This window comes from Zalophus californianus, chromosome 1, assembly GCF_009762305.2.
Source record: "Zalophus californianus isolate mZalCal1 chromosome 1, mZalCal1.pri.v2, whole genome shotgun sequence".
Classification (NCBI taxonomy): Eukaryota; Metazoa; Chordata; class Mammalia; order Carnivora; family Otariidae; genus Zalophus; species Zalophus californianus.
Genome location: NC_045595.1, coordinates 164,219,640 through 164,244,029, shown reverse-complemented (window position 1 = coordinate 164,244,029; position 24,390 = coordinate 164,219,640). Strand labels below are relative to the sequence as shown.

Below are 24,390 nucleotides of genomic sequence, written 5' to 3'. Positions count from 1 at the left end.
CAGATTAAAAAATAAAAACAATAAACAGGACAAGAAGGTTATGTCACAGTCATACAAATTAGTGAGGAAACAGGAAAAAAAAAAGCCTAAATTTTCCAAAAGAGTAATCTGTTAAATTAATGACATACTATTTTGATGGAATATTAGATAGCAACTGAAAATTAATAATTATATCAATAAAAAAGATTGACATGAAAAAATGTTTATAACATATGGTTGAATGAGCAACGTAAGTTGTACAAGAGTACACACCACTGGAATCTCCTATACAGAACCTGATAAATTTACTATTTATTGCCAAGTTTACTATTTCCTTTCTCACCAAATGAAAGCAGGAGACAAAGGAGAGAAGGTGGGATACAACCTTAGCAAACGTCCACCCGTAAAATTTGCATTCTGTCAGTTACTGCACTAAAAGTGAGAAACTAAATAGGAAATTTAAGAACAAAGCTCCTTTGCATGAATCTTCTCAAAGCTAACAAGCAATCGCTAGCCTCATAGCACCTGGTACCCCGAACTTAAACCCTAAACATATAGATAGGACCAAAACCTTACACCAGTGACTTCAAAATTACAGACTACCAAAAATGAGACTATTTCTCATATGTTTGTGTGTGAGAGAGAGATGTACACATACATGTGCACACAAATGAACACACGCACATCACATGCGCACACAGGGAAGGAGATCAGGAGGGAGGAAAGGATGAAGCAAATAGGAAGCTTACCTGAAAGAGCCTGGTAAAAATATCAAATTCAAAAACTGAAATGTAATCATTACAAGTTAAATCAATTGTTGATTTCAGAGCCATTGCTTCCAGGCCAGAGCTAATTTGATGAACCTCATGAAGGCACTGTCTGAAAACTTTCCATGGAACAATAGTTCTGTGCAAGGAAAAAAAAAATAGTAGTTGAATCAACTGTCATTTAAGACTACCTTCCACTGAAACAGCACAGTTCAATCATAACAATAATATAATTAATTGCATTTGTATTAAAAGACAAATAGTTGAGAAAAAAGAAGACAAATAGGTGTTCATAATCAGTAATGGGTTTTGCTAACTGGGTTATTTTCCATTTGCTAAGAATGTGACAAAAATCTAAGTAAATTTCTCTCTCAAAAAATCCTTCACTGTCAAGATATTTCTAAAAATACATCCAAAAGAAGGGATTAGGTCAAAGTCCTGTGTGTCTGACCTGTTGCGTACACAAGATCATTTGACTTTGAATCAAGTTAAATTTTCCCCCTCTTTATTTCCTTAAAGTAACTCTTAAGACTATGGGTTCACACAATAGTAGGAATTCTTTATTCATGGCACAAAAGAGTAATCCGCTATTTTGAGAAAGCACAGGAGAAAAGTCATGAAGGCATTTTAGCCATGACCCCCTTGTATTCTGCAGATAAACAGCATGTTATCTAACCTTTCATATTAATACAAAGGGAAATCTTAAATTGTTTAACCGATCACACTGGCTAGCATATAGAAACTTATTTATTCAAAACTTATTTTTCTTAAATATCATGCATCAAAATTTTTATTAAGCAGTGCATTTACATAGTTTAAAAATTTAGAAGAGCAAAAAACGATGTCCAGGGAAGTCTCCCAGTCTGTCCTCCACCTGCCCAGTTTCTGACATTCACTACCTCCTCCCCATCATGAAAATAAGTAATACTTATTATTCATCCCTTAGTTCATTTTCCTCCTTCTGGAATGTTAAATGCCTACTCCTGAATAGGTGGAAGAAAGAAGTCCTTCATGTTTTTAAAATTTTAAGCTGCAGTTTTTACAACAGGACATCATAAGAGCTATACATACACTCTTAGAAGATTATAAATATTTAAGCCTTAGGTTTCTCTTTACTAGTATCTTGTAAGAAATAAAAGACTCAGGCTGAATGGACTACATTGGCCCTATCCTATACCAATTCTCCCAGTGAAGCATCGCCATAAATGTACAATTATGTATTCATTCAATAATTATCTAGGGGCGCCTGGGTAGCTCAGTCGTTAAGCGTCTGCCTTTGGCTCAGGTCATGATCCCAGGGTCCTGGGATGGAGCCCCGCATCGGGCTCCCTGCTCTGCGGGAAGCCTGCTTCTCCCTCTCCCATTCCCCCTGCTTGTGTTCCCTCTCTTGCTGTGTCTCTCTCTGTCAATTAAATAAATAAAATCTTTAGAAAAAATAATAATTATCTACTGCAGTGGTTGTCAAACTTGAGCATTCACTGGGATTGTCGAAAGGCTTGTTAAGACAGAAATTGCTGATCTGCAGCCCAAGATATTCTAATTCATTATGACTGAGGTGGGGCTGGAGAACTTACAGTTCTAACAAGTCCCCAAGTGATGCTGACGTTGCTGGTCTGGGGAACAACACTTTGAGAGTCACTGATCTCTTAACTGCTAAGGCAAAGCACTGTGGATAAATACAATTATGAAAATACAAGATACTATCTGTCCTTGAAGAAGATACACACAGGGTAGAAATAAGACGTGTAATGTTAAAAAAAAAAAAAAATTAGAGGGAGGGATATATAAGGAAGTCCTGGAGGAATTCCAGGGAAGGAGTGGTCTGCGACAAGATGAATAAATGAATGGTGGGACACGCTTACGATACCATGCTGTATTTATAAGAAAGTTTAGGTTTGATATACCACTAAAAGAAAGAAAAATATAGGGCTGAATACATCAAAAGGCTTTTCTCCATGTATGAAAAAAACAGGAAACCACAGAGAACTGAAGAGACATACCACATCAGACGCCATTTAGAAGAAACACACGTCAGGCTCTGACTAAGGTTAACAAAATGTTGCTGTTTTAAGAAAACAAGGAACACTTCTGATAATGTTAGAAGGCAATTGATTTATGGCGAAGTGTAAATATGCAATTGTGTCCAGTTTCATTACAGTTACCACGAAAGTAGTGCTTAAGAAGCACATTTTCTTTTCCAAATTAAGGTTCAAATAGTCAATGCATAAAAGGGACATGAAGCATAATATTCAAATTTTTAAAAATTTATACAAAGAACCACTGATTTAAGAATGGTATATGTTTTATTTTTGTATGGAAATGTTAAGAGAAACTTGTGTATGAAGTATAAAAAGTAAATCAACTGGCTAGACACCTTTGATATGTTTCCATAAAAAAGTTATCTTCATCCCAATATTTAAGGCACTTGCAGATCATAACTCCTTTCAATACCCAATGATTTCCCAGAGCAAATTCTTAAAAAAACATACAAACTTCTCAAATTATAGTCTAACATACCACTTGGAACAATAATTTACAAAGGAGCAAGCCACATTTCCACAGTACTTGTGTAAATGATACTTGCTCACAGTTCACTTGTGATAAAGGTCCAAACAAGCTCAGTTAAGGGTTGTAACAGGGATTAAGAAGAAAGGCCATTATCTGGTTAACTAGCTACATACAAAATTTGTACAACAGATAACCTTTCCTTTGATCAACTGAGCCAAACACCCAACATAGAGAATGGTGGGGAGAAAGAGGGTTTCATGAGTGAAGAACAGAAATAGTGTACAATGACTTCTTAAAAACAACAACAACAAAAACCTGTTCTAAAACTGTTGCACTAAGGATCTAACCTTTCCAAAGAGGATTTCAAGTTGCTACCACCTTCTTTCCTGATGTGTGTGGGGGGAGGGGAAAAGGAGAGGATGGCTTTTCACACCTTTAATTAAACTATAGCAACAACAGAGAGCAATGGTTTCTACTCTCTTTCCCTAGAGATGAAGTCAGAGAAAATATTCACGACAAATTGTTTTACAAATACGTACAAACTTCACTGTGCCGGCAGAGATCTGGCAATAGAAAAGAGGAAGAAAAACTAAAGAAATAGAACATAAAAGCTTCAAGCTCTCACCAACCCAGAGATATTTTAATCTGTCCTTTTTGCCACTTACAATTATAAATCACTTTAATTACAAAATTAACTTTAAAATCTACTAAAAAGCACAAGTAGCTGTTAATCCACAAAGAATGGAATACAAGGCCCATGGTTAGCCAGACACAGAATAATGATGATTTCAGGATTTTTAAACATCCAATAAGAATAAGAGCTGTCATTTATTGATTGGTTGTCTACTCTCTCTGCCAATCACCAAGTGCTATTACAATATATATTACTGGAGTTTGTCACAATAACACTATGAGGCCGATAATATATTTATCCTCATGATACAGATGGGAAAACTGAGGCTTAAAGAGGTTGAGTAATTCGCCTAAGAAAGACTTTATATGTCCTAGGCATTTGGGCAGGTTCAGAACAGATATATAAATAGAGTCACAATCTAATTAAGTGGAAAGACTTGTAAATATATTATGTTGTGCCAAGTGCAAAAGTTATTATAGAAAAAGATGGATGTGCCTTGGAAACCCCATGAGATGAATCTCCCTGAGAAAAGGAACTGTTGCTTTCACCTTTGCCCAAGACAAACAAGGTGTGCAACTAAAATTTGTGTAATCAGGGGTGCCTGGGTGGCTCAGTCATTAAGCGTCTGCCTTCAGCTCGGGTCATGATCCTGGGGTCCTGGGATCGAGCCCCGCATTGGGCTCCCTGCTTGGCGGGAGGCCTGCTTCTCCCTCTCCCACTCCCCCTGCTTGTGTTCCTGCCCTTGCTATCTCTCTCTCTGGCAAATAAATAAATAAAATCTTAAATAAATAAATAAATTAAATTAAATTAAATCTGTGTAATTAAATTAAACTGTGTCTAGGGAAAGCAAGGGAGTGTTACGTGGAGGAGGAGCCTAGAAATTTGTGCTCCAGTCGCTTTCTCCACTACACAGAAATGTTTTGAGGACTGAAAAAGAGTAATAGTCCATTCATATCATGTCAGGAGAGATAAGAACTTAATATAAGGCTATATTATTTTATTATTAGATGATAAGTCTTGGTCTGTTTACCAAGAAAACAAGAGTAACTTTATAGTCTTGAAAACAGAGCGAGTGTCCTTTCAGATAAAAACAGATAACAGGGAAACAAAACTGAAAAGTTGTCAGTAGGTCAGCAACTGACAAGCCACTCAAATCTTCCAAGCCTTTCTCCTCCTCTATAAAAGTGGAAGAGAACATTGTATATTCCAACTTGAAAATCTTGCAGTTTAAAAAAAAAAACAAAACAATAAAAAGAATGGAAGACAAAAGATGTTAGGAGACTGTTACCAAAAAAAAAAAAAAGGCAAAACATTTTCATGACACCACAAGTTCATAAAAGGATGTAGGTTTTACTTTTAACTACTATGAAAAAAAAAATCCACATAATAAAGGTGTGCATCTCAACAAAGGCTAGGGTGTTTGAAAAGTCATATAATTCTGGTGTGAATGAGAATTTATACAGCATTTCTTGAAGGCAATCTGGCAGCAAGTTTCAAAAGCCTATATTTTTTGACCCTGAAAGCCTACTTCTAGGGATTTCACCCAACAAAATTATGTCAAAAATAAATAAATAAATACACAGCAGCACAAATATCCATCCAAAGTCTCTTCAATACAGTGTTGTTCATAATAGTAAAAAATTAAAAACAAATACACTCAATGGTAATAAAAGGACATACTACATTCAAAGATTATAATATTTTAACATCAATTAAGAGTTGTACAAAAGAATATTGTCATGGAAAAGTGTCCATGACATACTTAAATGGGAATAGCATTTTTGAAATCGCATGTCCTTTATGATCCAATGCTAAAAACTGTCTAGAATGTCGGGAGAGATCAATACACAGTTTAACTGATAAGAACTGTATCATGCTGGGAGTTTAAGTGATTATTTTATTTTTCTCTATAAGCCATTAGAGCTTATTAGAAATAAAGAAATAAAAGATATGCTAAAACTGTTTTAAAATATATTATATAATCATAGAATGAATCAATTAAAAACAAAAATTATAAGTTGGCCGGTTAGCTCAGTTGGTTAGAGCGTGGTGCTAATAAAAACAAAAATTATAATAGTATTTGCCTGAGACATAGTTTTATACGTAGAAAATACAAAAGAATTTATATATTGAACTATGAAAAGAAATAAGAATTCAACATGGTTGCAGAATAAAAATCAGTTGTATTTCTATAAATAAGCAATGTATCATTAGAAAATAAAACTTAAAAATACTTAATTTTTACAAGAGCATCTGAAAATACTAAATAAACAGGAATGAGATAAACACAAACACACATACAATCAGAGATATAAAAGACACAGAAGGATAAAACACTTTAATGTACTGGCAGATTCAATACTGTAAAGATATCAATTATCCCCAAATTGACTCTTAGATTTAAAATAACCCCAATCAAAAATTCTAGGAGACATTTCTGTAGTAGGAAATGGTAGGCTGATTCTAAACTTTATAGGGAGATGTCAAAAGCCAAGAATAATCAAGTCCATCTTCAATAAAAACAACACTGACAAACTTACACTCTGTGCATAATTAAGACAGTGTGATAGTAGCACAAGAATAAACAAATAGATGGAACAAAACAATAATCTTAGAAAGAAATACAACCATATTTGGACACTGGATATGCAACATCAATTAGATTTAAACAGCAGTGGGGAATGAATGATGTTTTCAAAAAAATGCTGCTGGGTCAAATGGATATACATACGGAAGAAACTGAATCTTGATCCTTACCTAATACCATATACAAATTTTATTTTAGATTATTGTTTTATTTTTCATATTTAGGTCTAAGATTAAAGGGTTTTTTTTTTAAGAAGAAACTAGAGAATATCTTCATTACTTTGGAGCAGGCAAAAAATTTAAACAGGTCCCCAGCTGCTCAAAGGATAAAGAAAAAGAGAAATTAAAACCTGTGTTCATGAAGATAGATCACTAACAATGTGAAAAAGAAAGCACACATTGGGAGAAACATATAATCAACAAAAGATTCCCATATAAATATTAATAACTACTACTCAAAATTGGGCAAATGATTTTCACATACACAAAAAAATCAAAATGTTCAATAAACAAAGATATATTCAGCTTCACGGGTCATCAGAGAAATGTACATTAAAAACACAGTGAGAGGGCGCCTGGGTGGCTCAGCTGGTTAAGAGACTGCCTTCGGCTCAGGTCATGATCCCAGAGTCCCAGGATCGAGTCCCACATCGGGCTCCCTGCTCAGCAGGGAGTCTGCTTCTCCCTCTGACTCTACCCCCTCTTGTGCTCTCTCTTTCAAATAAATAAATAAAATCTTAAAAAAAAAAAAAAACAGTGAGATTCCACTTGACCCCACTAGTATGGCTTATGAAGAAAAACAAAAAAAAAAGACAAAGGATATCAAAGGGTTGGAGAAGATATGGAACAACAGGAACCTTTAAGCACTGCTCACAGGTGAGTCAATTGGTAAGTCACTTTAGAAAACTCCTAGAAGCATTAAAGCTAACAATATGCAGAAATTAGAAGCCAGCAATTCCATTCCTTGGTACACATCCAACAGAAATGCATACATGGGTTTTTAAAAATATAAAAAGAAAAGTTCATAATAGCACTACTGATAATAATCTGAAGGAGGAAGAACCCAATGACCATAATCAAAAGAATCAATAGGTAAAGTATGGTATAGCTGCACAATGGAGCAAGAAGAATGAACAGTCTGTCACATATAAGAACATGGGTGAGTTTCATAAACAAAGAATAAAAGGAGCCAGGTTTTTTTAAAGCACATAACTGTATAATTTCAACTCTGAATGATTCCATGATGCTAGAAGTCAGGATACCATGAGCAGACAGTGACTGTATGGAACTTGCTGAGGGGTTGGGGGGAAGGGGTGCTCAGAATTATAGGTAATATGCTATTTATTTTGGTGGCATTTACATTAGTCTGTTCACGTCATAAAAATTCTTCACCTTACACTGATGTTTTCTATACTTTCTGTATGTGTATTAAACTGAATATATAAAGCTTTACAAATTTTTACATAAAAACTCTAAGATGAAAAAGAGAAGAAAATGTGGGAATGGATGTAGTACCTGCCATAATATCAACAAGAAAGTCAATGTTTATTTGTTGGTTGTTGGTTTTGTCGCTGTGGTGGTGGAAGCGGTGATGGTAGTAGTTGTTTAAAATTCATTTTAGCTCAAGGAAATAAAATGTCACCTTGATTTTAAACAAAATGAAAATCTGTTCTATCTATATTAACCCATTCTTAGGTTTAATTTCATCTGAATTTGGTCAGAAAATTCACTTTGACCAACGAAGATATATTTAGTGTCAATACCTTTAAATTGAGGGCTAGTTTTGTTCAGAAGATAATGAAACATTCATAAGATATTTTATATGTTTTGATTTTTATTACGGATGCAAATATTAGTACTGTGACTCCTAAGCCTGTTGATATTTTATACAGAGTTTTTCCTAAATCTATTCTTTTTCTGTAATCATTTCTGTAATTTGTTAAAGAATATGAAAATAGATTGTCATCAGGCTATACTGTTCTTAGTCTTCCATCACAAATGTTTCTAAACACAAAAGTTTTTGTTTGTTTTTGAAAAGCAAATGTTTTCCAGGAACCCACACAAAGAACATATCAATACTCTAACCACTCCTGTGAAGATTCTTGACTCTCATACAGAAAGACACACATGCTGGGTATTTAGGGTTATTTTTTCTCAAAAACGTTCATAACATTTTGTCTATAGTGTGGACAAGCATTACTTCTCTGTAAAATGGACATGTATCATTCTCATTTTCAGATTCTGAAAGTTAAAATTTTGAATCAAACACTTTTTCTAAGATTGCAGAAACAAGGAAAATGGCTTCTTCAACATTATTCCTGATTTTCTCAGTAATCTCATTCATATGATAGATTTGATGCTTTCTAACTTCTGGTCTCACAACCAGACTTTTGAACACGATTAATTTACTATAGCCATGAAATTATTTTGGACATAATTCCATTTATTTTCTGGCTTTGAAATAAAGTTTATTGGTGAAAGGGATGGGAAGAGGAACTGTAAATATAATCCATAAGAATATGTCAGAATTCCATGTTTAACTTTTCCACTTAGTAGCCATTAACCATAGACAAACAAAGATTCTGGTCTTAAAACAGTGAGTATTTGTTCTTTTCTTTCTACTGCACAACTTCAGTATATTTTCTTTGAAAGGTTAGTGATACTTGGTAGGTTTGTAAGACACATGAGATACATGGATCACAGCAAGATACCTTTGATCTGCTGAGGTCAGGTTAAATAAAATCAAGAAGTTATAGATTCTAAAATTAGAAATGTCCTGCCACAGAAGGGCTTCAGTAAGGCTTTAAAATGATCTTCCCTTTAGCATTAAGAGCCCAGCCTATCTTACAAACAACAAAGTCCATAATAAAACAAAGCTCCTCATAAATCTCTCTACAAAGGTGAAATAAGTTAATAAGCAATGGGCAAAGTCTGCTAGATATCGATGTTAAGCTGAGGCAAAAGAAATATACAGCTTTCAACAACACTTTTAAAACCCTCACACAAGAAACTGCATAAACACATGGAGCCTATTAAAGCTTTGGTTATAAAGGAGACCTACAGAATTTCTTAAAAGAGAAAATAAATCAGGTTATAAGTGCCTTGTTGTTACTACATCTAATGGAAACTTTTAAGTCTTTATCTGGTTTGATCTTTAAGTACTATTATCTGGTTCATCTCCCTCTTTCTTTAAATCCTGTCTTCCTTTAGCATCTGTAATACTACCACACTCATGCTTTTTCCCCTACTTTTCTGTGATTCTCCCATCTCCTTAAATTTATTCTATGAATACTTCATTTGTCAGAATTCTTTTCTTTTCTTAGATTTATTTATTTATTTTAGAGAGAGTGAGAGAGCACAAATGGGAGGGACAGAGGGAGAAGGAGAGAGAGAATCTCACGCAGACTCCATGCTCAGCGTGGAGCCTGACTCAGGGCTTGATCCCAGGACCCTGAGATCATGACCTGAGCCAAAACCAAGAGTCCAACTCGTAACTGACTATGTCACCCAGGTACTCCCATTTATCAGCATTCTTTAAGGATCTGTCCTCTTCATTCTCCCTGAACATTCTTCATGGTCTACATCAATTAGTCCAATGGCTTCACATACCTTTCAGAGATTACAAACTCAAATATCTGGGAACCAAGCAGTTAAGAGAAATGAGTAAAGAGATCCAGCTAAGGATTGCAGTGAATTGGAGGAGAGCCCGTCTCAACTGGGCAGCTGGCACCCAGGTCTAGCCAAATGTTGCCCTGTCAGAATTCAGACCTAGCGGTGCTGTCACTCCCAATTATTCAATGGAAGTCAATAAAATATTTTATGGAAAATAAATTTTTAAAAGTTAGCACTCTGACTTACTCCCCTTCATTCTTCCAGGAGAGATGATGGACTCTGAAAAACAAACTGAGGTTTCTGGAGGGGAGGAGGGTGGGGGAATGGGTTAGCCTGGTGATGGGTATTGAGGAGGGCACATTCTGCGTGGAGCACTGGGTGTTATGAACAAACAATGAAAAAATTAAAAAAAAAAAGTTAGCACTAATTTTTTAGTTAAATATTTCATAAGGCCAAGAAGTATTCTACAGGCTATCAATCTGCAAACTCTCATAAATACACTATCAATTCTAAAATCTCTATCCCTATTCTATATTCTTTCCATAGTCTCAAGGTTGTATATCCAACTTACTATGTTTATCACCACATGGATTTATCTCAGTGCACAAAACCAAACATAGGCCAAACTGAACTTATCTGGTTGTCAAATCCCCTCCTCTTCCTATTTTTCCTGTCTCAGTGAAGGGTCCTCAGTTGTTCAAATAAAAAATTGAGACATCACATTTGACTCCTTTCTTTTGTCTCATATATCTTGATAATTAAGTACGCTTAATTTTATCTTTATATCATTCTCAAATCCATGTCCTTCTTTTACTTATATATATATGTATAAGTTATTTGGTGTATTGATTACCTTTCATATATTATTTTATATATTGATTATTTTATGTATATTATTATAACCACTACCTAGTTTTCTACAACAGCCTCCTACCTATTAGTCTTCTATTTCTCTTCTAATTTTTTAGTTTCTAAAGTGTGTGGGGGTGGAGGGGGGCAATCAGACCCCAAGGGGTATACAAGATGATTCTTTTCAGGATGAGAAGAAAATATTGAAATTCTACTTGCATTTTTATGTAGTTTATTTTTTTTTGAAAATTTTATTTATTTATTTTATTTATTTATTTATTTATTTATTTATTTATTTATTTATTTATTTATTTATTTATTTAAGAGAGAGAGAGAGAGAGAGAGAGAGAGAGAGAGAATGGGAAGGGGGAGAGAGAATCTGAAGCAAACTCTGAGCTGAGCATGGAGCCTGACTCAGGGCTCGATCTCACGACCACGAGCTCATGACCTGAGCCGAAACCAAGAGTCAGATGCTTAACTGACTGAGCCACCCAGGTGCCCCTTTATATAGTATTTAAAATTTGTATTATATGTCTTTTATTTGTCTTACATATGAGAATACACGTTATTTATACAAAAATATATGTATGTATGCCAATGATAAATAATGATATGGTCAAAAAAAGTATTTAATAATAAGTTAGTAATAATGAATATAATCAAGTGGGTTTGGAAGCCACTGCTCAAATTCATTATCCATACTTCAACAAGAGTCACCCCACCTAAAATGCAAGAGTGACCACTTTCCGACCTAAAACCCATCAATGGGTCCCCATTGTTCTCAGGGCTCGAAAGAACAGAGTTTTATAAATACAACTTTGTATATGGAAAAAGAAAGTACAAAAGGGCAGAGAAGGACAGAACTTTCTTTTTTTTTAATTTTTTTAAGATTTTATTTATTTGACAGAGAGCACAAGCAGAGGGAGAGAGAGGGAGAAGCAGGCTCCCCGCTGAGCAAGGAGCCCGATGTGGGACTCGATCCCAGGACCCTGGGATCATGACCCGGGCCGAAGGCAGCTGCTTAACCGACTGAGCCACCCAGGTGTCCCAAAGGGCAGAACTTTCAAAGCATAGTTGGAGAGAGAGAGAGAGAGTAATAGTTGCAAGGACTTCCGGCCTTGTAGGTAACTCCTACAGTGGGTCATAAACCACTACTTCTTATTTGGATTCCATGTTCACCAAGGAATTTTGATATGGCTCCACATATAATTTATCAATGGTGGCACACACATCGTCACCTGCCTGACAGTGGCATTAATCATTGTAAATTAAAAAAAAAAAAATTCTGGGTTATAAGATCAGCTTATGAGCTCAGTTAAATTGTGTCCATTCTGTAAACATACTCTTGGTTCGGTTCCATGAAATCAGTGTTCAAGGATGAGAACCAGAACCTAAGTCATGGTGATTTTACTAGGTAAAGGTCATTTACTGAAGGATTCAGAGTGGAGAGAAGGAGAAGGAACAAAATAACAACAAGAAGGAGGAAAAAAGGAAGGCATTTATGTACCCTTGAAGTTATCTGTATCTTTCTTTTGAACTCCAGCAGACAGTGTAACAGTTCAGTCCAGACCACAGCGATTCCCACAGAACAGACTCCTTATTAACTTATGTGCAACCCATACATCGTACCAGCCCCTCTATGGAGCCTGAGTGGTCCTCTGACCGCTCTAGTAAATAATTTAGTATCTGTGACATTCCTTAGGCACCTTTCTAATGGCACAGAACTGGTTTTAAATATTTATCACCTCTGTATATACTATCTTCCCCAAATTGAATACATACTCCTTAAAGGTAGAAAATTATAATTTGGCAGCTTATTTGCTTTTTGTATCTAAGATCTTGTTATAAGGAGTTATACAAAACAGACCTGTAATTTCATTTTCCTTATTAATATAAAGATCTTTAGATTTTTTTAAAAAATTAGGCAATAATAGAAGTTGACTAAATAAGAGAAATATTAAATAGCATTCCCTGAGTTCTAGGTCAGTTTTGTTCTTTCTGAGCTCCTGCTGTCCAGTTATCTTGTACAAGTCCTGAATTTCTATTGTGCACCTCCTCCTTTAATTAAATATGACTAAGTTGCCTTTTCTTTGACTAGAGGAAACACTAATCTAGTTAATATGCTAGAATAAGATGTAGCTTACTCACTGGAAAGGTAAAGAGATTACTGTCCTTCATTTCTTTTTAAAAGTGAAAGGAGAATACAGGAAACCAAAGAAGATCCATACCACTTCCCCAGGAAATCAAAGGTAGAGGCAGTGAAATGAGCTTTAAACAGATATATTTTTTTCCGTGGTAAGCAGGGCAGTTTCTTATATTCTATCCTATACCCAATTTTAGAAAATTTATTATTTATTTTTGCTTTTGCTTTCAGATTTCTAGGGACTATGTAACAGCCATCATACAAAGTTGATTATAAACAATATTATTTGCACGATTACTAATATAATAGAGTTTTGAATAAGATGAAAGCTTTAAATTGGTTAATTATTCCATAACATAGAGTGCTTATTATGTGCCAGACATTGTTCTCTGTGCCTTATCAGTAGATTTTAGCTCTTTCAACCTTCATGACAACACTGGATAGGAGGTAGTGTTGTTATTATTATCAACATTTTTCAGATGAAGAAACTGATGCACGGAGAAAGCAAGCAGCCTGTCCAAAGTCACAAAGCTAGTAAATGTTACAGTCAGTCCTGAACGCAACCTACCCACATACCTGTCAGCCTGCTGCCTCCCAATCAATCAAACAAACAAACTGTGTCCCTGTCTGAATCTCACATATGCACACGCTCACACACTGTCCTTTACTCCTCAACTCATTTGAAAACGACAGTTCCTGAAATCTAAATATGAGACACTGCGCTAAGAGACTTCAGGAAATACAAGGATGAATAAATAAGCCTGATTTCATGGAGCTTATAGTCTAATGGGAAGGAAAATAACTAGACAAATAATTTAAACAATAAAAATAATAAATACAAAGGATAAACAAGAGCTTAGGGGGTTTAAGAAGAGCTCTAGTAATAACAATAGAGACAGAATCATAAGCAAGACTCACTTTGAGGGATTAGGCAGAACATATATGCCGGAGAGTATGAACCCTACAAGTGGGAGGAACAGTATGAGCACTGACACAGAGACCTGCAATTGCTGATATATCAGGAGAGAGCCAAACGATCCAACTTGACTGAAGCCCAGGACATAAGGAAAAGAAAGAGATGCTAGAAAAATACATGAATTCATCCAACAATTACTGCCTATTATGTATACAGTACCTAAAGGATTCATTCAATACATGTAACGGATAATGTTTAAAGATGATATTAAAAATGAAGTTAGCATATATGAAAGCACCGGACACAAAGCTTGACATATAATAACTCTACCAATATATCTGGACGAAATATTTTGGATAAAAAGTCAACAAGAAGCTTCACAGTCAAGCAGGAAAGACCCACAAAGTAAACATACATTCAACAATACAAACATGTCTAAAACACAACAGGGACATGAGGCATGGAATAATTAAAGTTGAGCATATGGAAGGGTGTATATTAGTGAGAACAGTCCAGAAAAAGGGACTTCTGAACCAGACTTGAAGAATTCTGGGATGGTAAGAAAGAAAGAAGAGGCTAAGGGGCTTCTGGGGAATTGACCTATAGGAACTGAGGATTAAAAAAAAAAAAAAAATCAATTTGTAAATAATAAAGTCACCGAAAATTTTGAGCAGAAAATAAATATCATCCATCCATCCACTTATCCATCTAACTATTCATACAATCTGTTAACATTTATTAGTGTGTACACATTCCAGGAAATGTGCCAGGTTCTGAGAAACAAAAATCAGGAAGGCAGGCCCTTGCTTTCAAAAAACGTTTCTAGTCTATCGGGAAATGTGATCATGTCAGCAGCTCACTGCAGTCTAACAGGACAGATATGAGCAAAGGCACTTGGAAGCAAAGAGTATGATATCCACCTTAGACTAGGGTAGCTTCCAAAGTGACATGGCTGACTGGCTTTCCAAACAGCGAATGCAATCTAGGAGAAAAAACACAAAGAATGGGGGGGGGAACGCACACTGGGAAATGTAACAGTGCTGTGTAGTTAGGTTCTTTCTTTGTGGATGAGCGGACTACAAAGAGACGAAGCCAAAACAACAACAACAACAACAACAACAAAAAACTTCCTAAAGCTTGTCGTAATAATGGGATTTTATTTTTTTTTTAAGATTTTATTTATTTATTTGACAGAGAGAGAGAGAGAGAGAGAGCAAGAGCAAGAACACAAGGAGGGGGAATAGGAAAGGGAGAAGCAGGCTTCCCTCTGAGCAGGGAGCCAGATGCAGGGCTTATGCCAGGACCCTGGGATCATGACCTGAGCCGAAGGCAGACGCTTAACGACTGAGCCACCCGGGCACCTCTATTAATGGGATTTTAGATTTTAACCTAGAATCAATAACAATTCATAGAAGCATTTCAGACAAAAACGAACAAAAAAATAGAATGATTCGTTCTGTGTTTTGTTTTGTTTTGTTTTGTTGGAGAGAGAGCTCTCTAGTCTAAGAAACACAACAGGACAGGTTGTTACTGAAGATATAAAGACCAGTCAGAAAGCTGTTGCTATAATACAGGGAAGGATTTGAACTTGAAATTGAAGAACAGAACGTGAACTAAGGATGGAGAGAAGATGACATATAAAAAGATGCAGGTTTAGAATTCATGGTAAGAGATTCATAGAATTCATGGAAATATATGTCTAAATCTCCTCAGTGTAAAGAAGTGCTTAGCACCAGTTACCCAAAACCTGCTACCTGACTTGCTTAGAAAAATAACTGTTGGGGCACCTGGGTGGCTCAGTTGGTTAAGCGACTGCCTTTGGCTCAGGGCATGGTCCAGGGTCCTGGGATCGAGCCCCGCATCGGGCTCCCTGCTCCGCGGGAAGCCTGCTTCTCCCTCTCCCACTCCCTCTGCTCGTGTTCCCTCTCTCACTGTCTCTCTCTCTCTCTGTCAAATAAATAAATAAAATCTTTAAAAAAAGAAAATAAAAATAACTGTTACCCACAGTCTAAGCCCATCTATGAATTTTTGTTGTTTTAAACAGTTAGTAATCCATTTTCTGAGGCTCATGCTTAGTTTCTGGACTCTAAACTACTGTTCCAGAGTGCAAAGATTCAGTCTGGTATTGACCTTATTTTGCAGAATTTACTTAGGCACATTTATTCAATAATGTCACTTCTCTTTTTCTACATATTTCTACTATCTCCTGGTCAACAGACTAAGAAAGCAAAAGCAGGACTCAACCATTGAAACATTCAATGAATCTGCATAAAAGCCTAACAAATGCAGACCTTCCCAACCAGTTTACCATGACGCATGATTGTTATTGATCTACTTGGGACTCCAGTTAGGCACTGCCTTTTGGCAGCTTGGGCTTGAGTCCTGAGCAGAGAGGTGGGCCCTGCCATGCCTTTGAAAAGGTTGAGAAGCACAGAAATGAAGTATTAGGCATATAACACCTAAGGATTTTTGTCTGCTGGGATACAAAATCAATATACAGAAATCTGTTGCATTTCTATACATATATAATGAAGTAGCAGAAAGAGAAATCATGAAAACGATCCCACTTATAATTGTACTAAAAAGAATAAAACACCTACATATACACTTAACCAAGGAAGTGAAAGACCTGTACTCTGAAAACTATAAAATACTGATGAAAGAAGTTGAAGATGACACAAAGAAATGGAAAGACAACCCATGCTCATGGATTAGGAGAACAAATATTGTTAAAATGTCCATACCACGCAAAGCAATCTACAGATTTAATGTAAACTCTATCAAAATACCAACAACATTTTTCACAGAACTAGTACAAATAATCCTGGAATTTGTATGGAAGAACCATAAAAGACCCCGAAACAGCAAAGTAATCTTGAGAAAAAGAAGAAAACTGCAGGTATCAGAATCCTGGATTTCAAGATACACAACAAAACTGTAATAATCAAAACAGTATGGTGCTGGCATAAAAATAAGACACACAGATCAATGGAACAGAATAGAGAGCCCCGAAATAAACCCATCACTATATGGTCAATTAATCTTAAACAAAGGAGGGACGAATATGCAATGGGAAAAAGACAGTCTTTTCAACAAATGGTGCTTGGGAAACTAGACAGCTATATGCAAATGAATGAAACTGGACCACCTGCTTCCACCATAAACAAAAATAACTCAAAACTGAATAAAGATCTAAATGTAAGACCTCAAGCCATAAAAATCCAAGAAGAGAATAGTCAGTAATTTCTCTGACATTGACTATAACAACCTTTTTTCTAGATATGTCTCCTGAGGCAAGGGAAACAATAGCAAAAATAAACTATTGGGACTACATCAAAAGTAAATTAAAAGCTTTGGGGGCACCTGGCTGGCTCAGGCAGTAGAGCATGAGGCTCTTGATCTCAGGGGCATGATTTCAAGCCCCATGTTGGGCATAGAGCTTACAAAAAACAAAACAAAATACCTTCTACACAGCAAAGGAAACAAAAAGACAACCTACTGAGTGGGAGAAGATATTTTCAAATGACATATCCAATAAGGGGCTGGTATCCAAAATATATAAAGAACTTATACAACTCAACACCAACCCCCCCCAAATAATCCAATTAAAAAATGGGCAGAAGACATGAACAGACATTTCTCCAAAGAAGACATACAGATGGCCAACAGACACACGAAGAGATGCTCAACATCACTAATCATCAAGGAAATGAAATCAAAACCACAATGAGATATCACCTCACACCTGTCAGAATGGCTAAAATCAAAAGCACAAGAAAAAACAAGTGTTGGTGAGGATGTAGAGAAAAAGGAACCCCCTTGCACTGTTGGTGGGAATGCAAACTGATGCAGCCACTGTGGAACACAGTATGGAGGTTCCTCAAAAAATTAAATTTTTTTTATTTTATTACCATATGATTCAGTAATTCCCCTACTGGGTATTTACCCAAAGAATATAAAAACACTAATTTGAAAAGATATATGCACTCCTATGTTATTGCAGCATTATTTACAATAGCCAAGATATGGAAGGAGCTCAAGTGTCCATTAACAGATGAATGGATAAAGAAGATGTGTATACATGTACAGTGAAATATGACTCACCCATAAAAAAAGACTAAAACCTTGCCATTTGCAACAACACAGATAGATCTAGAGGTTTAACGCTAAAAATAAGTCAGGGAAAGACAAACACCAAATGATTCTACTCATATGTGCAATTTAAGAAACAAAACAAATGAACAGACAAACAAACAAAAGAGACAAACAAAAAACCTCTTAAAATAGAGAACAAACTGGTGGTTATCAAAGAGAAGGTGGGTGGGGGGATTAAATGAAATAGGTGATGGGGATTAAGAGCACCCTTATCGTAATGAGCACTGAGTAATGTGTAGAATTGTTGAATCACTATATTGTACACCTGAAGCTAACATAACACTGTATGTTAATTATACTGGAACTAAAATTTTAAAAAAATAAAAATAAGATACAAACACTTTTTCTTGCTTCCTGATTTTATGAGGGCTGAATACCAAAAGTGCCTTTAGGAGTTTTATAAAATCTTTTGAAAAATAGTTTTTTCCCCAATTTTAATTCAATCATAGTATCTTATTCTGATGGTTACTTTGAAAAAAAATTACAATAATACCTTAAGCTTAAGAACTGCTTTATAAAAATCATAACCTGATTGGCTGTTTTTAGAACTATCTCCTCAATGATTCTGTTTTTGGAAACAATATGCTCTCAAGTTTAAAGGCACTGGTTAGATCAAATGAAAGCATTCTCACATGGCCTCAATGTGTAGCGAGATAAATGACAGAAATGCTTCCATATGAGAAGTTATGCAAAAATATAAACTAGTATTAGAGCATGAGGAAGATAAAAGAATTCAACCTTTTGAAAGGCTACATCATTCATGCATTTGCTTATTCATTCAATAAAATATTGTGAAATAAGGTGAAAACCCACAGAGAATATAAAGATGGTTTCTCCAATGATCTAATAAAAGAATCATTAATTTTGATGACTATGGAAATATGTCTGAGTTCCAGAAGGAGCTTTAAATTTGGCTCTCATCCCAAAAGGAAAATGTTAAAGAAAAATGAAACAGCTTTCTCAAGTAAGTGAAGACAGGAGAAAAAGGTATAAAGGTTTGGGAGCGTAAGGAGAGTATTTAATCAGTATTTCCACACTCCCCCGGTTTGATTTAATAGTGATTTCACTCATGTAGCAGTTGGACAGAAACATCAGCCCCTTGATGTCTATGGTTATGTATAAAGGGAAATAAAGAGGTCTCAAATGCATAATTCTCTGTGGCTTGAGGTGCCAGCAAAACAAACTTCTCTCTTAAAAAAAAAATGTGTGAGCAATCTTTCCATTTTTTACTGACCTTTTGACAAGCAAACAATTTCATAACTCACCAGAATTTTCAGTTTTCAAAAAGAAATACCACAAACGTTGTGGCCTATAAATTTTCTTAAAATTTTAAGATGAAGTAGATTTTGAAGGTTACCAAGTGTTTGCCTTAGGCTCAAGGTGTTAATATATGAGCTGTGACTTTAAGAAACCCTCTCAGTTTCGGAATCCCAGCATTGGGCAATGCCTTTCTGCTTTCTACAGTCCACAAATATTTAGTGTTCTTTTGGCTGTTATTCTAATTTAGATGAGGATGAACCTTTCCTTTTCATTTCACATTTGTGAATGGATGTAGGAACATGATAAATAGCTAGATTTCTGGAACACAAAATGTCCATGTTAGTGGCAATAACAGTATTTCCCCCTTGGGTGCCAAAAAGTCATTCAGAATACATTTTATTTAAGAAACATGGAAAGGGTTTTAATATTTCCGAAGCCAAAAGTTAGGAAGCTAAGCACTTAGCACTTAAACAAGCATAGCACTTCATAAAAAGAAAAAAACAACAACAAAAAAGGAAACCCATTGTTCCAGTTAATTCACCAGCGTCGTCAATAAGACCATCAACAGTGTATACCAATATTTTATAGGTCTCATTTCACCAGTTAATGTATAAATACAGACTTTTAACTAGGGCATGAAAACAAGAATCTACGTGTAAGCAACCACTCTTCCCCCTTCACACTCTGCCAGGGTTCTGCCTGCATTCAAGGACATTCTGAGGGTGCTCATCAAAGTTTGTGTCTGGGGAGGAAGTACCTAAAGAAAATCATCTCTATCTGCCACTTTGTGATAACATGATCCTCATTTTCTCTAGCTTGTTTACACACTTACTCTCTGTGCAATGATACAAAGAAAGCCTGAACTGGGGTGCCAAGGCTTTCTCTCCCACCTGAATACCAGGTCTCAACCAAGCTTACACACCACCTCCTCTGAGAAGCAGTCCTCGATTCATTCAATCATGAAGCAACTGCTGCCCTCTCTGAATTGTCAGAACAATTTATTCATGCCATTTTGAAAGTATCTATCCCTTTCTGCCTTTTATTGTGCATATGTGTCTTAAGTGTGTACTGAGTCATAAAAAGTTGTGAGCTTCTGAGAGATTCCCTCTTACATACATTTGCTTCTTAGAGCAAGCTATTTAACTCAGTGGATGCTCATCAAGTCAATATAGTACAACTGATATTTGCCTTGCAATAACATAAAACTATTCAGTTATTAAAGCATACTTTTGGTGGCTGAACAGAAAAATTAGCAATCAAAATACTCGTCAAAAATGCGTAAGTACAGTCTCAAAATATTCAAGTAAAATCTATACCATATGGAACCGGAGGCAGGACTAGGTCATTCTTCAAAAAGGGATGCAACTATAATGATCTGTACTTACTTGTCTCCAAAAAACTTTCTCCAGAATTCAGCAGCATCTGCTTTCGTGATACGAAAGTTATCTCCCTGGAACTGCCCATTGGGAAAGATGGCTTTGATTTCTGCCAGCATGTGACTGAAGATGAGGGACAGTTTCGTAAGATTTCGTCTGTGGACACAAGGTGGGGAGGGGGAATGGAAAAATAAATAAATATATGTGCAAGTTTTAATGGGAATATATATTATGAAAAATAAAATTATGTACAGTATTAACACAGATCTTAATGGTGGATCATGAACCTCAACTTAATAATACATCTAAAAACAGTGTTCACACAAACTATCCATTTAAATTCCTAAGAGGCTTTCACTTTATTATGCACCCATGTGTTCATTTAACATAAACATAAACAAGATAAATTACATGATTTCAATGGGCTCACAGTTTAATGGGAGAGATGCACTCCTGAAAAAAATCATAATCAAATATAAACGCTAAACACAAAAGACAGAGTGACTACTTCTACATGGGGGAGTGAGGAAAGATTTGTCATTAGAGGAGAATCTAGAGAGATTAAGTAGTTTGACAGATGAAAGACCTGGAGTGAAGGGCAAAGAGGGAAGGAGGGAATGGGAAGGAGAAGGTATTAGGGCAGTAGCAACAGTTTCTATACAAAAGTATAGAGGGACGGAATAGAATGCTTTCTGTCTTAGCCGGGTTTAGTACGGCTAAAGAAGAACAGAAGGTATTGAAGGAAATGGCATGACACAGGATGAGAAACTTTGGTGGGGACAGGGCATAAAGAAGCACCTGAAACAATGAACAAACTCTTTGTCAAATAGGCTTTCTACTCCTGCCAAGAAATGAGAGTTTCTGGTGAGGGGTTCCAGATATGAGCACATTTCAGAGGCTCCTTGTTAAGAGCTACTGCTAGAAGGAACAGGGAGCCAAAATGGATTAGAAAGATGGAACACATGATTAAATCTGTTTTAGAAAGAAAAAGTTACGGTGGAATGAAAAAAAAAATGGTTAGGAATGGAGGGAAAGGCAGGTGTCGGCGCCATTCTAATTAATGTGGTAAGTTCTGGGGATTCTGACAGGATTTAAAACATGATTCAAAACATGAGTCACACTTCAAAATACTACTATCACAGGCACTCCTTCCTGCCACTTCCTAAGAAGTTTACAACATTATGCTAATCAGTCCAAAACTGCTAGTGCGAAACAGTAGAGAAGCAACTGAAACACAAAACCCTGAAGCACTTGTCAGTTTTGAAATGAATTTGCTTCTTTATATTCCTGTTTCCTCAGAATCACCAGACCTCAATAGGTACATATATAATATTCTATTTTAGAAGCTTCAGCTGCTTTTGTGGGTGTGTTGAGGGGTCAGGATGTAAGATGGGGAGGAGGCAATTGCTTTAGGACTAAAAGTAAATATAGGGGATAATTAGTGGAGAAAGCCATCAAGTCTGCAATGCATTTAAAACCTTGCAATGTTTCAATAGGCCTAGGACACTGAGAGATGTGGTTCTTTGCCTCACAGTGACTCACATATCTGTGCTTAATGACTCTCAGGTAATAAACGAAAACATGTTAGGTACCTAAGAGATCATATAATATGCACCTGTCAATAAAGTCAATGAGTACCACTCTTCCCAAAACATTTAGAAGAGAAGCCAATAACTTCCCATGTAAGATGAATACAGAATAAATGAAGGTACTCATTATAAAAAGTGGGAAAATGAATGAAATGGAATGAAAGGAAAGCAATAGTATAATCTATACCTCAATGAATTCATCTGTATTAGAAAACCAGAAATGTCCCATTTCCACAGTCTTTATAATCTATGAGAAGATTTATGAGACAGAAGAGTCAGAATTTTAGGCCGTATTTTAATGCTTGACTGGCAACAATAAACAATCTGCAAAATTGTTATGGTTACACATAAGGTTCCATTATTTTCTTAGATTCAGCCACACTTCCACACAATTCAGCCTAATCCAAATGTGAGAGTTCTTTAATTGAATCTTTGATCTTCTTATTTGTGTCAACACATCCGCATTTAGATGATGGTAGATACGAGAAATTCAGTTGTAGGAAATGAAAACTGAACTATTGAACTAGATCAAAGGGAAGAATTGTGGCCAGTACAAACTGCAACTGACTTTTGAAATTTGAGTTGAACGAAGGGCATAAAGTTCTTTTAGAAAATCTGCAACAAATTTATTTATATCATTAGGCAAAAGGGTTAATTTTCCACCAAACTTCCAATTGAGACATAAGGGAGAAAAAAGAAAAATCAAGATGGCTATAATTAGGGTAAACCAACTGTTCCTTATGTCTGAACTTGTTGCTCTCCATCCCTTTATGTCTTTGTTCTTTAATCATAATCATATCCAAATGTTTTTCATTTTTATTTGATAGATCTAAAGTCTGAAGCACAATGCCAAAGATTACCCATCTCAGCTATGTGATCCACTGGCTACAAGACACTATACTTTAAAGCGGAAAGAGTAACATGCTATCTTTTTTTTTTTTAAGATTTTATTTATTTATTTGAGAAAGAGAGAAAGAGAGAGAGAGCACATGAGAGGGGGGAGGGTCAGAGGGAGAAGCAGACTCCCTGCTGAGCAGGGAGCCCAATGCGGGACTCGATCCCGGGACTCCAAGATCATGACCTGAGCCGAAGGCAGTCGCTTAACCAACTGAGCCACCCAGGCGCCCGTAACATGCTATCTTTATAATGTATAGTCTAGAAGCTCTAGTAATCACTAGTACCTATATAACTAATCACTTTTTAAATTATAAAACGTGTGAAAGAGGGGCACCTGGGCGGCTCAGTCAGTTAAGCGTCTAACTTCGTCTCAGGTCATGATTTCAGGGTCCTGGGATCAAGTCCCACATTGGGCTCCCTGTTCAGCGAGGAGCCTGCTTCTCCCTCTCCCTGCCTCTCCCCCTGCTTGTGCGCACTTGAGTGCTTTCTCTAATAAATAAAAATCTTTAAAAATAAACAAATGTGTGAAAGAGTTCAATTTTCTTACTCCTACAAATGGATCACCACATTTTTTTTTTTTACTTTTGCACAAACTATGGCAGTGGAAAAAGATATATTTTGCCTTTAGTCTTTAAAGAAACTCAAATTCAAGTTGTTAAAAATATGTGAATGCAACAGTTTTGCATTACCTTAATTTTCACACAGACCACTATATCTTATATCTAATTTTAAAATACACACATGCACCACATATATGGCACCTTGGAAAGACATTACCTAAAAGATAGATGTTTTTAGAGGTTGCAATCCACAAGATATGAAAAGAACAGATGCCTAATTGTAGCATCCAATGTCATTTAAATTTATTATCACAGCATGTGGTTTCTGTCTTTTATATAATTGTGGGGTTTTGCTGTTGTTTGCCATTATTTTGCATATATTATGTGCTTTCTTTAATTCCCCATCTCACTTTTTCTTTTCTAAATAACTTCCAATTTTGAAAACAATATCCAAGAATATAGTCATCTCTAACCATCTAGACACAGAAGAAAGGCAACAACTATACATCTATGAAATGTTTTTCCTCTTATGAAATTTTTCCACACTCGGCCAATTTTC

At 35.9% G+C, this 24,390-nt stretch overlaps 1 protein-coding gene across 13 annotated transcripts in view; it reads right to left on the bottom strand.

The window, feature by feature from the left end:
- CBLB (Cbl proto-oncogene B) overlaps positions 1–24,390 on the bottom strand; it is a 219,826-nt gene that overhangs the window by 107,900 nt on the left and 87,536 nt on the right. For all 13 annotated transcript variants that reach the window (XR_003518269.2, XR_003518270.2, XR_003518271.2 and 10 more), the window contains exons 4-5: positions 20,795–20,941; positions 729–885 (exon numbers count right to left, since the gene is read on the bottom strand). Coding sequence is in view for 10 of the 13 variants with exons in the window: in XM_027585393.2 (XP_027441194.1) it covers positions 729–885; positions 20,795–20,941 (304 nt within the window). In the remaining 3 variants the exon portion in view is untranslated. The remainder of the gene's footprint in view (positions 1–728; positions 886–20,794; positions 20,942–24,390) is intronic.